Genomic DNA, 18,924 nt, shown 5'->3' with positions numbered 1-18,924 from the left:
TGGAGGAAAGAAGCAAAATGGGGGAGTGTGGACTTATCTGCATGGGCTTGAAACCAGCAGAGCCCCCAACCCACCTTCTCTCATTTGCAGTCTCTTGTCGATGCTGCAATTCCTCAACCCTCCAATCCCTTCCAGATTCATAGACGAGAACCCCCCCAGCTCCTACCCCATAGCAATAAGGGTTGACCCAATAGCACTGGTGCTCTAGAAAGATGGGGAAGGGAACAGAATGCAAGAGAGGGAACAGAGCAGGCGCTTCTGGGAGCTAGAGGTTAAAGGCCTCCAGGGCACAGTTAAAACCTAGTCCTGCACGGGTTCGAGCTGTGGTCTGGGAAGATTCCACATGCCGAGGAGCAGCTAAGCCCGTGCACCACAACGGCTGAGGCCATGTGCCACAACTACTGAGCCCACAAGCCCTGAGCCCATGCTCCACAACAAGAGAAGCCACCACAATGAGAAGCCCGATACTGCAACAAAGGGTAGCCCCTGTTCGCCACAACTACAGAGAGCCTGAACGCAACAACAAAGACCCAACACAGCCAATAAATAAAAATAAATAAATTTATTTTTAAAAAATACCTTATAGCTAAAAAATGCTAACCATCATCTGAGGCTTCAGTAAATTGTAATCTTTTTGCAATAGTATCATCAAAGATCACTGGTCAGAGATCATCGTAACAAATAGAATATTAATGAAAAAGGTTGAACTATTGTGAGAACTGCCAAAATGTGACACAGACATGAAATAAGCAAAAGCTGTCGAAAAAATGGCACCAATAGCCTTGCTTGATGTAGGGTTGCCCCAAACCTTCAGTTTGTAAAAAAACTTAATATCTGAGAAGCACAATAAAGTGAAGTGCAGTAAAAACAAAACAAACAAACAAAAAACCTAGTCCTGGCCAACCCAGCCATCATGTGGGTTCCAGGAAGCTCTCCTTTCTAAAGGGCCGGGTATCTGTCGCCAAGATTGCATTTTAAAAATAAGGAAAATGATCCTTGCAAACAGAAAGCATTTGGAATGGATAAACAACAAGGTCCTACTGTACAACACAGGGAACTATATCCAATCTCCTAGGATAAACCATTATGGAAATGAATATTTTCTTTAAATGTATATATATGTATAACTGAATCACTTTGCTGTGCAGCAGAAATTAACACAACACTGTAATTCAATGATACTTTAATTTTAAAAAAATTGTTTTAATAAATAAAAAAAGAAAGTGCACAGATGTGGGAAGCAAACAAATGCTTGGAAAGAACCAGGAAGGCAAATGACGCTCAAAAGTAAAACTCACACTCTTGCTGCTAAGTTGGGTTTTCAGCAGTTAAGAGAAAGGAAACTTGAGTGACACCCCCAACTCAGTTCGAGCTGCTGCAAAGCCCCAGGAGGACCCCGGCCACCCCTTTTAAAGACTTCTGTCCCCACGGTGGGCCTCCCTCGGGCCTCAGCCTTCCACGATGATTAACATGCAGCAGGCGGGCAGGGACGGGAATTGATTCTGCAGGGGAGACGGGAGGTGCGGGGGGTCAGGTGGCCCCTCGTTAAATCACTGTGCTGTCAGCCCCACACAATTCCTCTCCCCTCAGGCTCGGTCATTCCTTGGGTTTATGCAAAAGAAACAGCTTCGCTAATATGCCCCCAAACAGGGCCCACAAAGGCCTGGGCAAAGGAAGCCGCGTGCACCCAGAGACCCACAAAACCGACCGCCCCCTTGTTCGACGGCTTGGGCCCGGGAGTTTGGATGTGTCCTGTCCATTTCTTTCTTATTCTGCTTCAAGTTTTCCTTTTTTTCTTTTCGGCTGGTTTTGTGTTCAGCTTGTCTTCTTTCTGTTTTTGGGTAATTCCTCCCAAGACGCGGCCGTGAATACTCTTAACTTATTCTTGCCTGGCTGTAACTCACTCCCTTCAGTTTCTTTCTTGAGCTATGCAAGACGTACAATCACCACTTTTCTATAGAGGAACTGAGCCATGAGAAATTTCTTACAAACGCTCCCAGAAAGGAGCCCGTTCTCAGAAGATCCTCCAAGACGGGCTGGGCGACGGTGGGGGCTGCGGGGGCCCAGCAAGAACCCTAATTGTCTGGAGCCGCACACACACCCGGGTGGGGGAGGGGAGCAGAGGGGCAGGCCCACCGGGTTTTGAAAACTACCCTCCTCTCGGGGAGCTGAATTTGGCTATCCGCCTGGAGCCCACCGTTCCCCCCTGCTTCCATCCCACCAGCAAAAACTCACATAGAAACATGAAATACAAGTTTCTAGAAGCTGTGGCAACTCAGCCTTCCCCCCAAACTACCTGGGGACGGGCTGCGCTACTGAGGTATCTGAGCCAGTCCCTCTAAGACAGCTCAGTTACGAAACGAATCACTGGACTTCCCGGGTGGTCCGGTGGTTAAGACTCCGCGCTGCCACTGCAGGGGGCGTGGGTTTGATCTCTGGTCGGGGAACTAAGATCCCACGTGCTGCGTGGTCAAAAATTAATAATGATAATAGTAACTGTGTGCGGGTGGCAGGAGCTGAGCTAGGCAAGGGTCATGGTCCCTGTTTTGCACACGAGGAGGCTGAGGCATGGCAGACAGGCCCGCCCCACTGGGAGTGGTGCTACCAGACCTGACTTCAAGTCCACAGCATCTGACAGAGAAGCAGCATCAACCCCATCTGGTCTGGGTGCCCCAGAAGTGGACCCGGAAACAAGGATGTGAGTGCATGAGGTTTATTTTGGAGGTGACAGGCCACCTGTAGGGCACCAAGGACAAGCAGGCGAAGGAGGCTACCCAGGGCATCAGCGCACCCCTACCCCCCTGGGAAGCTAGGCTTAGCATGGCAGGGGCGCTCTGGGGGCAGTGTAGACGGGACTGAGGGTGAAGGAGCTGGGGCAGTGACACACAAATTCTGCCACAGCCACTGTTAGTTTCAGGGGTTAACTTCCTGCAGCCCTGGCCTGCCATCAGGCCAGCAGCAAGAGAAAGCTCTCAGGTGCCAGGACCCAGGTCAGGAGGCGGTAGCAAGCTCCACAGGCACTAGTGGTCCAGTTCTAGACCAGACAGAACCCTCCCCGGGCCGGCCCCTTGCTGGCTGTGATGCATAGAGCAGGCTTCGCGCACCCACCTTCCTGGGGTGCAAACAGAGGCCTGTGCCCTGCCCAACACCCCACAAGGCCTTCCTGACTTCCTGTCTTCCAAAACCAACACTGAATAGACCAGGTGGCTCCAAAGCCCAGACCTCAGTCCTCCCAGACCTGGGAGGCGGGAGTCTAGCCCACCCACCACCTGCAGAAACCTCTCCTGAAACAAACGTCCCCCTTGAGACCCAGGAGAACCTTCAAGAGGTCAAAACCAAGCAGAGGATGCCATTGGGACTTGAGCCAAGAGATGAAATCTTCCCTTCCCTCCCCTCAACCCTCACTGGAGTGGGGTGGGGGGTGAGGAAGACACACATAACAGGACAATACTTTAACGAACACCCATTTAGAGTGTGGGTTAAGTAGTCCAGAGAGGTGACTAGAATTTGCATAGTCAAGCAAGAGGTCAGGAGGCAGACAGTCCTGCAGGGTCTGGAGGGGACAGGGCCTCAGTGGGGTCTGGTGCTGGTCACGTGTCGGGGGTGCAGGGGAAAGAGGTGGCCCCTATTCCAGGAGTCTAATGTTGAAAATAATATAATCCCTCCACCTTGTCCTGATTTTCACAATTTTACTGGTACTCGTGTGTGTGTGTGTGTGTGTGTGTGTGTGTGTGAACGTGCACACGCATGCACACAGGCTGCTGTATCCACCACCTTGGTGAGAAAACAGTCCCAACACCACAAGGATCCTTCATGTGCCCTTTTACAATTACACCCACCCCCCTCCCACCTCCACATCTGTCTTTAACCCTGACAACCACTCATCTGTTGTCCATCGATAATATTTTGTCATTTCAAAAATTTTATCTAAACGGAATCATCCAGTTGTAACCTTTGGGGACTGGCTCTTTCACTCAGCATCCTTTCCCAGAGATTCATCAAAGTTGGTGTGACTATAGAGAGAGTGTTCCTTTTGATTGCTGAGTAGTATTCCACGGTTTGGGTGGACCACACTGCATTCACCCACTGAAGGGCATCTGGATGGTTTCCAGTTTAGGGATTATTACAAATAAAGCTGCTAAAAACATTCAGACACAGGTGTTTGTATGAACCTAAATTTTCACTTCTCTGGGATAAATGCCCAAGAGGGCAATGGCTGGGTCATGTGATATGTACATGGTTAATTTGGTAGGAAACTGCCAGACCCTTCTCTCAAGTGGCTGCACGGCTTTCCCTTCCCTCCAGCAATGTATCCAGTTGCTCTAAAACCTCACCAGCATTTGGGGTCATCGCTACTTTTTATCTTAACTGTTCTGGTAGCTGGGCAGTGATATCTCACTGTGCTTTTAGCTTGCATACCACGTGTTTATTTGCCATCTTTATACACCCTCTTTGGTGAAATGTCTTTTGCCCCATTTCTAATTGGATTGTTTCTTTTGTTACTGTCGAGTTTTGAGAGCACCTTATGTATTCTAGATATTAGTCCTTTGTCAGAGAAGTGGTTTGCAAATATTTTCTCACAGGTTGTAGCTCGTCTTTTCATCCTCTTCTCGGGGTCTTTTGAAGGGGAAACTTTAAAAATTTCGATGAGCTGCAAGTCATTGTTTTTTCCTTTTGTGGACCATGCTTTTGGTGTGCAGATCTTATACCTGGCCCTGGATCCTTCTCACAAAGTTTTGTCATTTTACGTTTTATATTCACTTGGTGTCTTGATTTCTCATTCTGTCCTTGGGTGAGGAAACCTGCACCCTCTGAGTGGGCAGTATCCCTTCTCCTTCTCTACCTGCCGACCACCTTCTAAGGACTGGTTCAGGTGCTTACAAGTTGGTAGGAAAGATGAGATGCAAAGAAAGAGCCGTTTAAACTTGCTTGGAACATCTTAACAGGCTAAACTAGGCCCACAGACCTTCTGATCTTTACTCAACAGCCTTTTGTGATAGGCGGGACCAGAAAAGGGCTGAAAGAGAAGAGACCTTTTCTCTGTGGCCCTCTGAGGACCAGGTATAAGATGTGCCCTGTTCCTCTGGGGTCCCTGGGGACCCGACCTAATGACCTTACCTGGACCTCACAGCCACCTAGCCTGGCCCCTCTTCCCTGTCCCCTCCCCACCCCGGGGACTAGAAGACTTGGTCCCCAACTGGTGTTGGGCTGGCAGCTGATCTGCCAGCTGATCTGCCCGCATTTTACCTGTAAATGGAGAGAACGAGGACTGGGAAGTCACTGGTAACTGACAGGCTTGTGAATGGTTGGGTTCTCTGGAAAGAAGGATCCCCTACTGAGGTCTCAGCCAAAGCTAGCTTGTCTGGGTCACCTTGAGCCTCTCAGTGCAGCCCAGACGCCAACGGTGACTCCCGGCCCCGAGCTGGACCCCTGCAAGTGGCAGCTCTGAATAGAGGCCCATCCCTGGAAAACTGGTATCACTGATGATAATCAACTTGTATCACACAGTTATGACTGTGATGAAAGAAAATCCCTGATGGTTCTGAGTGTTGTCATTTAAAAAAATCTCACCACCCTCCACACCAAACCAAACCGAACCACAGGGGCATCTACATTGAACAGCCAGCTGTCTGGGGCGCGTGGCCCTGTGGTCTGTGCTGCCCCCCTGCCCTGAATCTCAGGGTTGAAATCTTTTGTGTCTGAAGAGGAAAAAAGGCAATGAAAAATAAGACGGTAAACATGATGAAACGTTGGGTCTCACGCCTAATGCCTGGCCACAAGGTTCCATCAAGAGAAAAATAAATCACCACTCGGCATCACAGATGTCCCAGAAAAACACCCAAAATAATGTATATACAATGGAATATTACTCAGCTATAAAAAGGAATGAGATGGAGCTACATGTCATGAGGTGGACAGACCTACAGTCTGTCACACAGAGTGAAGTAAGTCAGAAAGAGAAAGACAAATATAGTATGCTAACTCATATATACGGAATCTAAAAATGGTACTGATGAACTCAGTGACAAGACAAGAATAAGGACACAGATGCAGAGAATGGACTGGAGAACTCAAGGTTTGGGGGGGCGGGGGGTGAAAGGGAAGCTGAGACGAAGTGAGAGAGTAGCATAGACATATATATACTACCAACTGTGAAATAGATAGCCAGTGGGAAGTTGCTGTATAACAAAGGGAGTTCAACTCGAGGATGGATGATGCCTTAGAGGACTGGGACAGGGAGGGTGGGGGGGAGTCGAGGGAGGGAGGGAATACTGGGATATGTGTATAAATACAGATGATTGACCTTGGTGTACCTCAAAAACTGGTACAAGAGTGTAAAGCAATTATATTCCAATAAAAAATAAAAATAAAAAAGATAAAACTCCTGCTCCTCAGTAAAAATGAAAAAACAAAACAAAACAAAAAAACCCCCAAATATCTCCTGCCTCGCCAAAAAAAGACAGCACGGAGCTGCATGGCCGGGCATTTTGACACGTGAAAGTGTTTACCCGGATTGGGGGGGGGCCTTCCCTGCAGTGAGCAAAGCCCTCTCCCTCCCACCCCGCCCCCTCTGGAGGCTCCTGACAGCATCCAGACAGACAGACAACGGCAGGCACAAGGCAGGGGCTTGGGGGGCCCACGGGGCCGGACTGGAGGAAGGCCACTCCACATCACTCTGCAAACTTGAACTGAGCTGCCGGCCCCCAGAGCTGGCCACAAACCAGGAGCCCGCAGGCCAGGTCCCGCTCCCTGCCTCGGAGCCACGGCTGCCCGGCCTCTCCCCCCCGGGAGTGGACTTCCCGGGTCCCTGTGTGAGCGAGCAATGAAAGGGGCCCGTGAAGGCACGTCCGGAGCTCGGGAGCCGCCGGTCGTATTGACGGAGCGCCGTGCCGGGAGCCGGGCCTCTCGAGGACCTGGGCAAACGCGGGTATTAGCGCTCCCCTTCCACTCAAGGGTTTACTCAGCAGTCACGGCACTGTTTCCCCAGGAGGAGACCCCCGACCCTGACAGTCCATCAAGTGGATGCAAATCGCGGTCCAGACAAAACCAGGCAAACAGCCCCCCGCTCCGGGATAATGGGCCCTGGGGGAGGAGGGCCCTCGCCACATGATTGCTGTGTACACAGCCCACTAAATACCCGCGCTGCCGATGAGCTGCACGATCATCTGTGCGCACCCGTGTCCTTTGAGAGGCTCCCAAGTACATGGCGCAAGTTGACTCAGGCTAACCCCAAACAGGGGCCGTGCCGGGGCACCAGTGAGCGGCCACACACAGCTCTCCCCACCGCTGAGCACGCAAGCCCCTCGGACCGCCAACACCCAGCGCGGCGAGGAAAAGGACGCTTTAAGAGGGGTATAATCACGGGCTCGGGGCTGCAGCTGGAATGGATCTAATTTGCTGAGCATCGACCAGATTCACTACGGCGGGGATATTCCCAGGTTGCCCCTGGGCTGCATATTTACAGATGCTCCCTCGCACTGGGGTCCCCATGGCTGACACTGCCCACGACTTGCGATGGGAGAGTTTGCAAGCAGGGCTTCTAGGCATCTGCTTTCAGTGACCAAAAGGGATCCTCTGCGACCAGCTTCGAGGTCCGTTTGAGAAGCCAGACCTCGTCCTAGAGGGTCCCTGGCACCTACAGAGAAAGAAACATGGGTGGTGTTGGGTGCCTGTCTCTCACCACGTGTTTCAGGAGCTGCCCACACCTCTCTTCTGAGCATGCGATCACTCTGTCCATCCCTCGCACGAGCCCCAGAGCATCTTGGAGGTGACATGTCCCACAGAGACAGAGCTTGGCATCTCCTGCCCACGCCCCCTCTCTCGCAGGGCCCCCCACCTTGGAGAAGGCGCCGCCATCAGTTCGGCTGGCGCTGTCCTGGATTCCTCCCTGCCCGAGTCCACACACCGGATGTGGCTCGGGGCCAGCGTGCCTGGCACCTACCTCAGCCCCACCCCAGCCCTTGCTAGGGCTTGTCTAAGTCTTCGCGCGCCTAGACAGTCTCCCGGCCTCACCACCCTGCCCCTGCCCTTTCGTGCCCATCATGAAGGCTAGCTTTCCACAGTACAGGTCTGACCGTGACCCTCCCCTATCTAAACTCTTCGGTAAAATGGGACGAGGAACTCCCCCTCCGTGACGTTGGCCTGAGGAGCACACGCTGATGGGCGTAGAGGGATCTGGCACATAACAGGTGCTCAGCAAACAGGTGTGCTTTCCTTTTTTCCTGCTCTTAGAGCCATAGAGGGAGAAAAGTCCAATTTCAGTCCACGGTCCTTTACGCTAACAGTAACTACTTGAATGTGATAACCACAGCCCACGCCTGCAGCACCTCTCCCCACACATCCAAAGAGAGTTTGGTGCTTCCAGACTCTTCCTCTCCAATTCAAAGCACAAAAGCCCGAGGCTTCCAGGGAACAGAGATGATCTGATTTTGAATCCTTCCCCGAGGCTCAAGCCTGAGTCACTCTGCCCACCTGCTAGACACCACCCTGTGCCAGCAGCCGCCTCGTGTGCTGTGTTTGTCCAAGTGGGCACTGGACACCGCCTGTTGCTACGGCCTCCGCCTCAGGTCTCTGAGGCAGCCAGTCAGACAAACACGGGGTCAGGAAGGGAAGGGCTGGGAAAACACACGCTGCCCTGGGAGAGGGCTGAGAGGAGCAAGAGAAGCAGCCCACCCCGTCCAGGGACGGGAGGGCGGGCGGCCAGGCCAGTCGGAAAGGTGTGGTCGGTGTTTCCAGGCTGGAGCAGACAGGTGCAGGGGTGCCTCCTGTGGGGCCAGTTATTTCAGAGCCCAGACACATGGAGGTCAGCGCCCTGGCAGTGAGGAGGGGCGTCTACGTGCCTGAGCCTGCCCCATTGGTGGTGGGGCACTGACAAAGCCCCTACAGGGCTGGCAGTGTGAACACATCCTCACTCTCTGGGCCGGGGTCTGACCATAAGGCCTTATGGCAACGACAGGGACAGTGTCCACAATAATGGGTGCATTCTGTGGACCAGACCCAGCAGCAACTGGACACAGAGAGACAGGCCCACCCTTGAGGCCCACAGTCCACTTGGGGCCGCAGACTCTAATAGGCAGCATGCCCCATGGTGCCCTCACAGTTACCAGAAAGGAGAGCTTTCCTGCTGGGGAGGGGGCAATCAGGGAAGGCTTCCTGAAGGTGGTGACGTTTAAGCAGGAACTTGAAGGGCAGTTGGATTTGGATGGACAGAGAGATAGGAGGGGCCATTTAAAGGAAGAAATAGGCAGCAAGGGCGCTGAGAAGCAGCATGGGGGCTGGAAGAAGGAGAAGTGAGTCCAAGAGCCCATGCTGATGGCAGCAACAGGGAGACTAAGGGGTGATGGGAGAATCTGGTGCAGTGACCCCTCCTCCTGGCCCAGTGGGGTGAGCAGACATCAGGCCTCGCTCCAGCAGGGAGGTGGGCCAGGTCTGGGTCTGGGTGTGTGGCTGGCAGGATAAGAACTCGCTGACTCTGTGCAGGTCAGATGGACCCCTGTGGCTCTTCTAATGCCACCTGCCTTAGGGGCAGGTGCACTGCAGGGACCCAGCCTGATTAAATCCACCATCTCAACTGGGGCCCACAGCTGTATATCTCCAACGCCAGGGAAGTGACACCTCCCAGCCTGCACACAGCTTCATTTCTGAAAAGAATGTGGGCAAGGGGGAAGGTCAGGAGACAGGCACAGCCGTAAATTTGATGGAAGGTTTAGCTGGAAACCCCATTAAATCCACACACGGCTCAGTGCTGGGCAATGCCCTTCCTCCAGGTCTGCTGAATGGGGCCAGGGAGGTGAGGGACTCACTAAGTAATGTGCTCATTCTTTGGTGTCTCCTATTACCCAGGGGATGGAAAACCCATTACCCATAAGGTTTAGTGGCACTTGGTCCCTGGGCCGTGATATTGTCCTTTCCCTGAGCCCTCCCCTTGGCCTGCGCGTGCAGCGGGGCAGCCTCTGGTACCACGTCCGTCCACTCCGCCATCTGCATGCATGGCCTCGCTCCCCCCACAGCCCTGGCCCCCGTCTCCTCCAAGGTGGGCACCCTCTCCCCTGCGTGGAGTGGCCTGGCTGGGCCTGGGCAGAGGGTGAGTGTGATCCCACCTGCTCTGTGTGGATACGAGCCCAGCGAGGGGCTGCCTGCTGGGAGCTGCCCACCATCCCTGGAGTGCCCCCCGCCCCCGGCCTTGCAAATGTAAACAGAGAACACAGAGGGGCTTACAGCAGGGTGCAAATTCCCAGTCCCAAAAGTCATGTCTCAACACACAGGTCTCCTAGGGAGCGTCCGCGGCACAGCCCCACACAGGGCTGAAGACACAAATCTAGGTGTCTCCTTGCCCCGCCCCCTCTTAGGTGCCAGAGCCTCACCTGTCACTAGTAAGTAACATCTGCCCAAGGCTTGGCTCAAGAACCACACAAAACAGTGAAGATGACAGAATTGGGCTCACGCCTCAGCTGTGCAATGTTAGGGAATTAATGAACCTCTCTGAGCCCCTGGTTCCTAGATCTGTTAAACAGAATCACAGTAACACGAATCCTCCTATGACTGCTGCGGGGATTTAAGGAGTGAATGTAGCCAGCGCTCAACAAGTCCCTGCCAACATCACATCTCCCTTTGCCACGAGGCTGGACCTCCAGCTGACCTTCTCGTAGACCTGACTAGAGTCCACACGTTCCCGTTAGAACAGGTACAGACAGAAGGCTGACCCCCTTCCTGGGACTGCAGGGACCCTGTTCTTTCTCCCTCAAAACCCCCAGCTAAACATACTTTATGATGCCATTTATGTGATGTTCTGGGAAAAACAAAATTACAGGGACAGACAACATAACAGAGGTTGCCGGGGGCTGTGGGTGGGGAGAGGGGAGAAACTGCAAAGGGACAGGATGAACATTTTGAGGGGAGGGAACTGTTGAATATATTGACTGAGGTGGTGACTACATGCCTTTGTTAACATTCAGGGGGCTGTACACCTCCAAAGGATGAATGCTACTGTAGGTAAATCGTGCCTTAATAAACCTGACTTAGAAAAAGAAGAAATAAAGACCCAGAGAGGAGCAAATGTGAGGCCAGGCGTGAGGTCAGACCAGGTGCATCAGTCCTGGAGGCCAGAAAGAGGGTCGAGAGTGATGCCCAGAATGTCTGCAGGATGCTCGAGGGAACATCTCTGAAGGCGGTGATGTCCTACTGTCCGATGCAGGACAGACAACCGAGGGAGATGATGGACAAGGCAGGGGGATGCAGACCCTTCACCTGCAAAGACAGCTGGGCTGGGCCTCCCCTCGGGGGCCTGCCGGCTCTGCAACGTGACTGCAGCCCCTTCCCCCTGCCTGGCTGGCTCTCCGAACCTGCAGCTGCGTTTCACAAATTCACGGAGCTTCAAGGGAGTTTCAGGGACCACCTGCATTTCACAGGGAGACTGGCGCGGCGCCTGAGCTGCACGTCACGGCCCAGCTGGGCGCCCCCACCCTGAACACCATTCTCCTCGCTTCCTCCTCTGCCGCCTTTGCCCCTTCCTGGTGGGTGAGGCATCCCGGTGCCCCACGGGGAGCTCCCGCCCGGTGAGGCCTGATCTTGCTCACCCTTCCCCACGCCCTGGGCTCTTCTGAAGATGAAATTCCTGCCACGGACTCCGAGGCGTTCACACACCCCTTCTTCTAGACGTGAGTGCCCCCACCGCAGGCCAGACTAACTGTGGGCTGCCACGTCCACCCGGAGATGGCTGTAGACTCACAGGCAAGTAAGACCCCTGAAGCAGGTTGAACTGTTTGGTTTCCAGGCAACAGGGACGTATCCCCCCAACCCTGTGCTGAACAGCAGTGTCCTGTGGAATCAACCTGTCGGTCTTACCAGTCCCTCGTTACCGTCTGTCTCCAAGCACCTGGCCCGTTACAAGCTCTCTTTCGATGCTGGGTCATCAGGGGCCCCGCTGTCCCTCAACACTCAGCACGGTTGGGCTGCCAGCTCCATCTTCCCTCTCCTACCCCTCCCACCGGCCCTGCCATGTCCAGGGGTGCCCTGGGGGTGGGAGGAGAGGTGAGCCTTCCTCCAGCCAGACACCGTCCCAGCCTCAGCACTTATGGGTGTGACGTGGGTAACGGACAGGGCCTTGGGTAGTAGGGCCCAGAAGCTCCAAATTGAGCTGTTTTTCCTGAAAGCATCACATGCAAGGTCTCCAGTGAAAAAGTAATAACACTAATGGGACCTCTGAGCACAGACAGGGGGCCTGAGGCATTGCCTGAACTCGTGCAGGTAACTGGATGAAACATCCTATGTGGTTAGGGCCTCACCTCCATTTTACAGATGCAGAAACTGAGGCCCTGAGAGGCTGTGCTACCTTGGTAACACAAGTAGCTTTTTCCACCATGAGACACTGCCCTTTAAGGATGGCTAAACAGACTGACTCATTTCAAAATTTTCTCCTTGAGGTAGAAACATCTATATTTCTATCTAGGTGGAAGTCAAGCTGGGTCTTGTGTATGACAATAATGTCGAAAAACAATGATTCAGCACCACAAATTAAAAAAATATATACTGTGGAACTTCCCTGGTGGTGCAGTGGTTAAGAATCCACCTGCCAATGCAGGGGACATGGGTTTGTGCCCTGGACATGGGAAGATCCCACATGCCAAGGAGCAAATAAGGCCGTGCGCCACAACTACTAAGCCTGCACTCTAGAGCCCGTGAGCCACAACTACTGAAGCCCACGTGCCTAGAGCCTGGGCTCCGAAACAAGAGAAGCCACTGCAATGAGAAGCCCACACACCACAACGAAGAGTAGCCCCCGCTCACCACAACCAGAGAAAGCCTGCGCGTAGCAACGAAGACGCAACGCATCCAAAAATAAATAATAAAAATATTGGATCGTTAAAAAAATATATATACCAACATTTCTTTTTCAAAACCAGTACAAATCAAATTCCGCCTGAGAAAGACGTAATCTAGCCATTGATAATCTCTCCCGTATGCAGCTGCCTCAGCTGTCCTAACGCAGCTTTTTCTGGAGGATCCCTGCTGTCTGGGGTGTCCCAGGGCATGGACACTAAACCCACAAGCTTCGCCTCTTAGTGGGGCCACACAAGGTTTGTGTTTGTTTGTTAATAACCACACGGTGACCTGGTTTCCCCTTCCAAGGGCAGAGCTGGGGGCCCAGGGTGGGAAGGAGAGGAGATTTGAGGCGTCTGGATAAAACCGCAGAGACTGGACCCGGATAAGGTGGCCCTGTCCGGGCTGAGAAAGATGAGGAAAAATGAATCAGTCCCCTTGCTTTAAATCTGAATGGAAAGTCATTAAGTCTGCCCAATTCTCTAATTAAAATTCCCAACAAGTAGAAACCCCACGGCTGGGTGCTAGACATTCATGTAAAACACAGGGAGGAAACCAAGCATGGGGACAGTGGAGCCCAAGCTGGCAGCTCCTCAGCACTGCCTGTTTGCAGAGAGAAACATGCTCCACTTTCCCGTTCCTCACGCTCCGGGTCCTTAAACCCTTTCCTTCCCTGTAAGAGCCCCTGACCGGATGAAGGTTAGAAAGTCAAGTCATATCCCGCCCGGTCAAAACCGTGCATGCAGGCAGGTCACAGGCTGCTGATGGCATCCCCAGATGCTCCAATTTATTCCCACCCCTGGACTCCTGCACAGTTTGCAAATGAAATTGACACATTTGAAATGCACACACATTTCTGCATATGAGTATTTTAACGGGCATTTAAAATCCTCAACGCTGATATACAGCCAACTGTGGAAGCTCAGCTAAATGCTGAAGAAAATTACTGGTTTGCTCCGCTGGCTGAAGGGTCCCCCTCACGTGGCAGGGTGGCTCTGGTGGGTTCAAAGCTCCTCATTAGAGCGGGAGCCGGCAAACAGAGTTTAACACACTGCATCGGAAACGACGATGGACTTTCGGTCCACAGACTCCTAAGTAGTAATTATGAGTAACCAAGTAACTCCTAAGTAGTCGCTAAGTAGTAACAGTTACTGCAGGGTTACAGCCCAGCCATTTAGTGAGTGGAGCCTGAGAACCGCCCATGTGGCCAGCTCGTGGCAAGGCTGCAGCCAGGGGTAGACTGGTGGACGTGGAGTGCTGTCCATCATCTACACAGCCTTTCTTCTTTCAGCCTGGGATCCGCACTCACCCTGGATCCACCAATTATCTCTCCCCTCGAGAGACCCTGCAGCAGCCTCCAGAAAGACCTCTCTCTCCATCTCCACCTGGCAAACCTGACCCCCCCACTCACTGACCAACGTCAAGCTACGAAGCCAGGCACACAGCCCCTCCAGACATGGCTGCACTGACCCTCCAGCTCTTCCCCAGCACCTGGCCTTTTCCACTAAGAGATTCCCTAACACCAGATCTGTTTCCCCATTTTCTCTGCAAACTCCTCCAGGATGGGCAATGCCCACCTAAAGGTCTCTTGCCTAAGCCAAAACCAGCCATGGAGAGGCATGGGTCTGGGCACGAGAGGCATGCAGAAGCCACAGAAAGTGAAGTCCCTGCCCTGGTTGGGCAAAACCACATCCACCACTGAGATCCAGGAGGTGACCCCAAACAGGGCCCTTGGTGCAGTGCCCAGTGTGTGTGCGCATGCGCGGACACACATGCACACACACACAGCCCCTCTGTGGCTGCACCCCGACAGGGCAGAAGGATACAGATTCAGGGAGCTCAGGGGGTTTTAAGTACAAGAAAGCTTTTTTAAACCAGGAAAATTAAACCAAGTGTGCATTTTTTCTTTCTGCTACAGAATATGAATTTGAAAAATGTTTCACACAGTGTATATAATTCTATATTCTGCTTTTAGTGTTTCATATTATCATTAAGATTCTGCATAAATATCATTTTAGCGGGTGCATACCGTCTTGTTCCACAGACGGGCATCAATTTACTTAAACTCTCCCCTTTCCTCAGCCAAGTCTTTCAACACTGGAAAGTGCCTTACTGCACCCGTGATTCTGCTTGGGCACCTCTGCATGGACCTCATTGTATAAAGAGATGGGCTTCCTCGGTGAAAGCCTTTACTGGCCACAAGAAGTAACTAACACATTTGACTCTAGAAAGGATTCTTTCTTTTTTCCTCAGCTGGCCCCAAGTCGGGAGGAGACCACAGTGAACATTTGTGGTTGGAGGAAGAACAAACATGTGAGTGGACAAGTCAGTGGGTGAGTGAATATTCCTCCAGGTCTATTTTCTGAAGTTCACAGTTCTTCCATTTCCCATCAGGCACGCGGGCTCAGCCAACACTGTAGGGGATCCACCTCTATCTGAACAGTTTTTCTAGATGTTAACACAGGACATTTAAAAAACCTAAACAAACTTTTAATAGCAAATTCCAGTATCAAAACTGAGGCAACTGGTTTAGACTTTGGACAATCGGCAGCGATTATTACAGCTGACTACACATATACCTAAGATCCCAGTTTGACTCCTAGGCACATTCCCAGGGGAAATGCACACGTATGTCCTCCAGCACCATACAAGGATGTTCACATGCAGCACAGAACAGGAAACACCCGAAATGTCCATCAACGCTGGAACAGATCAGTATACGATCAGTATTCACCAAAAAGGAATCAATACTATTCGACAACGAGAACGAACCAACCACAACATGTGACAACATGAGCAAATCCTCCGAACATAAGAAAGAAGCCAGACACAAGAGTGCACACAGTGCATGATTCCATTTATACTAAGAACGAAAGCAGGCAAAGCTGAGAGAGGCAGAGTGGGGTCGCCCCAGCAGGCAGAGACTAGGAGTGGTGCAGGGGCTCCCAGACACTGATCTTGGTCTGTTTCGTGATCTGGGTGCTGGTTACATGGATGTGTTCAAATGGCAAAATTTTACCACACTGTACACTTGAAATGTGTGCTCTTTGTCATAAAAAAAGAATGAAATAATGCCACTTGCAGCAACATGAATGGACCTAGAGCGGATCATGCTAAGTGAAATAAGTCAGACAGAGACAAATATATATTAATGCTTATATGTGGAATCTAAAAAGAAAGACACAAATGAACTCACACACAAAACAGAAATAGACTCACAGACATAGAAAACAGACTTACGATCACCAAAGGGGAAAGGTGAGAGGGAGGAATAAATTAGACTTTTGGGATTAACAGATACACACTGCTATATACAAAATAAATGACAAGGATCTACTGTATAGCACAGGGCACTATACGCAATATTTTGTAATAACCTATAAGGGAAAAGAATCTGAAAAAAAATCAGATATATATGTATGTATAACAGAATCACTCTGCTATACACCTGAAACTAACAAGACATTGTAAATCAACTATACTTCAATTGGGAAAAAAAGAAAAGAAAAAAAAGATGTATGTTGTTTGCGGTATGTATGTTATATTCTCATAACTCTTTTGAAGTATGTGCGGTCATTTTTAAACGTCATCAAAGGAGTTTACTTAAAGACTTTCTCAGGTGTCTGCATTCGAGGCCCCAGAGAAACCAACAAAGGATACAGGCCTCGTCTCCCAGGTCTGGAGGCCAGTCTCAGGAAGCTCAGACTGACAGGGTGTGATGGGCAAGTGGGCAGCAGGGCCTCCCGCTCTGGGCCTGCAGGGGATGCAGCCCCCACGGTCACATGGCAGGGAGGGGGATGGGGCACAGGGAGGGGTGCCTGGGTCAAGCCAGGGGCGGACGCATCCGCTGCAGACCCAGGGCCGAGGCCCAGCCCCTCCCAGGCCCCAAGCCCGCTCCTGTCCTGCGAGGCTTCTCAGACCTCCTGCCCTTCAACCCACTGCTGCCCACTGTGTGAGTGACAAGGCCAGGCTCCAGGGGGCCTGAAGCTTAGACAGCTGGGGAGGGGAGGCTGTTATCCTTCTAAGTTTCTCTTCTTTTCATTGAACAAGTAAGAGATGTATTCTGTTTGTGGTTCAATTAGCAATGGTTCTTAGAGTTCAGCCCATGTCAGAATGAAGAGATCTGATTCACTTTTAACTGCTATATACAATTCCTCAACCTGAAAATGCTGTCGTTTAAATGCCGTCATTTTTTTTTAACCATTTCTGGATTGCTCAGGTTTTTTGCAATCTTTTGTTATTATAAACAATACTACAAGGGGCCTTTCTGTGCAGGCCTCCTTGGGTCCAGGGGCAGCTGTTCCTCCAGGGTAGACCCTGAGAAGGGACACTGTCATTATCCGCTGCCACACGCGCCCAGGTGCATGCCCAGCTGACACCGCATCCGCACCCCAGAGAGGGCAGTTCCCACGTGTCCCGCCCTTCCTTCAACATGAGCCGACTTTCTTTGCCAATTTGAGTTCTACTCCCTAAATACTAAGAAGGTTGAGGGGGTTTTCCTGTTATTCAAATTACACTGACAAGTCCTCTTCTAGTAATTAACTATTCCTATGTTTTATCCATTTTTTAGAAAAATGGGACCACTTTTTCTTTGTTTTGTGAAGGCTCCTGCCCTTCAGTTCGGTGTGGCGTGTTTTCTCCCAGGCTGCCACACCTCTTAACTTCGCTTATGGCATCTTCTTCACACAAAAGTTCACAATTTCACTGATGGTGGCAATCTACTTTGAGATGCCTCAAACATCAGATGGAGCAGAGGCAGCAGAGAGGCACAGATGGACAGACAGATACATGGTCTAGGAGAGGAACACGTTTACGGCAGAATTGGGGGCTGGGATTTTCACGTAAAGTTCTTTCAGCACTGTTGAATGTTTGAAAACTCTCGTAATAAAAGGTCGGGGGAAAATATGCAGTTCTGATACAGTCAAGCATATACATCTTTTCCTTTACGGCTTTCACATTCGTGTCTTGTGTAAGGCTTCGTGTGGCAGCCAAAGTGCTGGGGTGAATGGAGAAGTTCACTTACATAAATTGAATTTTTTTAAAACATTCAGCTCTTGAATCCATTTTAATGTACTTTTATAAAGAGTAGGAGATACAGATTTAGTTTTTTTCTCTCTCTAACCCATTGTCTTAATACTACCGACAGAACCATCCATCCTTCTCTACCGATTTGAATATTCATCCTTGTTAAAAACAGACTCGACTCCCAATTCGACTTTTTTGTCTTCCTGGACTCTCCATTCTGACGCAATGCTCTGCTTTAATCGATCCAGCTCTATATCAAGGTTTAATATCTGGGAGGGCAGACCTCCCACCCTCATCACTGTCTTCCTCCACAGGACAATCCTGGTTCTTTGGGGGTGATTTCCTCTTCCATGTGAATTTTACCATCAGCTTGGAGAATTCCATTCGAATCCTCCTGCGATTTGGATCGTGACCAATTGCACAGAATTTTATAGGTAATAACACAGGTTGGGTATGAGCGCAAGGAAAAAAGACGGTGTCTGCAAGGGCTCGGGCCACAGCTAGTGATTTATAAACAGGAGGGGCTGGTATTATCATTACTGTTGTTGCTACAAGTAGGCAGGGTTCACCCAGGACACGGTGCATCTACCAAGGCTCTTCTAGTCCAAGGATGCATTGTCGTTTTTTTTTTAAAAAAATTTGTTTATTGAAGTATAGTTGATTTGAAATATTGTATGTTTCAGGTGTACAGCACAGAGATTCAGTTTTCATATATTATGTATAATATATGGTTTTTTTTCAGATTCTCTTCTCTTACAGATTTTTACATAATATTGAGTAGAGTTCCCTGTGCCATACAGTAGGTCCTTACTGACTATCTGTACTATACACAGCAGTGTGTATGTGCGAATCCCAGCCTCCTAATTCATCCCTTCCACCCCTCTTCCCCTTGGGTAATCCTCAGTTTGTTTTCTGTGTCTGTGAGTCTATTTCTGTTGTGGAAATAAGTTCATTTGTGTCTTTTTATTTTCTTTTTGATTTCACATAAAAGTGATATCATATGATATTTGTCTTTCTCTGTCTGGCTTGAAAATTGTTTTCTAATTCCTCCCAAGCCCCTCCCCTTCCCCGCCTGGGCCA

The 18,924-nt window shown here is 50.8% G+C and overlaps 1 protein-coding gene across 7 annotated transcripts in view; it reads right to left on the bottom strand.

The window, feature by feature from the left end:
* Positions 1-18,924, bottom strand: part of GLI2 (GLI family zinc finger 2) — a 247,689-nt gene that overhangs the window by 96,349 nt on the left and 132,416 nt on the right. The window contains exon 1 of one of the 7 annotated variants that reach the window (XM_057745251.1): positions 7,682-7,768. The exons of the other annotated variants lie outside the window; for them this stretch is intronic. Within the exon in view, the coding sequence (XP_057601234.1) occupies positions 7,682-7,721 (40 nt within the window). The 5' untranslated portion in view covers positions 7,722-7,768. Of the gene's footprint in view, positions 1-7,681; positions 7,769-18,924 lie in introns of those variants that run through there. 7 annotated transcript variants of the gene reach the window in all.

This window comes from Hippopotamus amphibius, chromosome 8, assembly GCF_030028045.1.
Source record: "Hippopotamus amphibius kiboko isolate mHipAmp2 chromosome 8, mHipAmp2.hap2, whole genome shotgun sequence".
Lineage (NCBI taxonomy): Eukaryota > Metazoa > Chordata > Mammalia > Artiodactyla > Hippopotamidae > Hippopotamus > Hippopotamus amphibius.
Note: the sequence above shows the minus strand (reverse complement) of the source record. Positions and strands in the feature narration are given on the sequence as shown.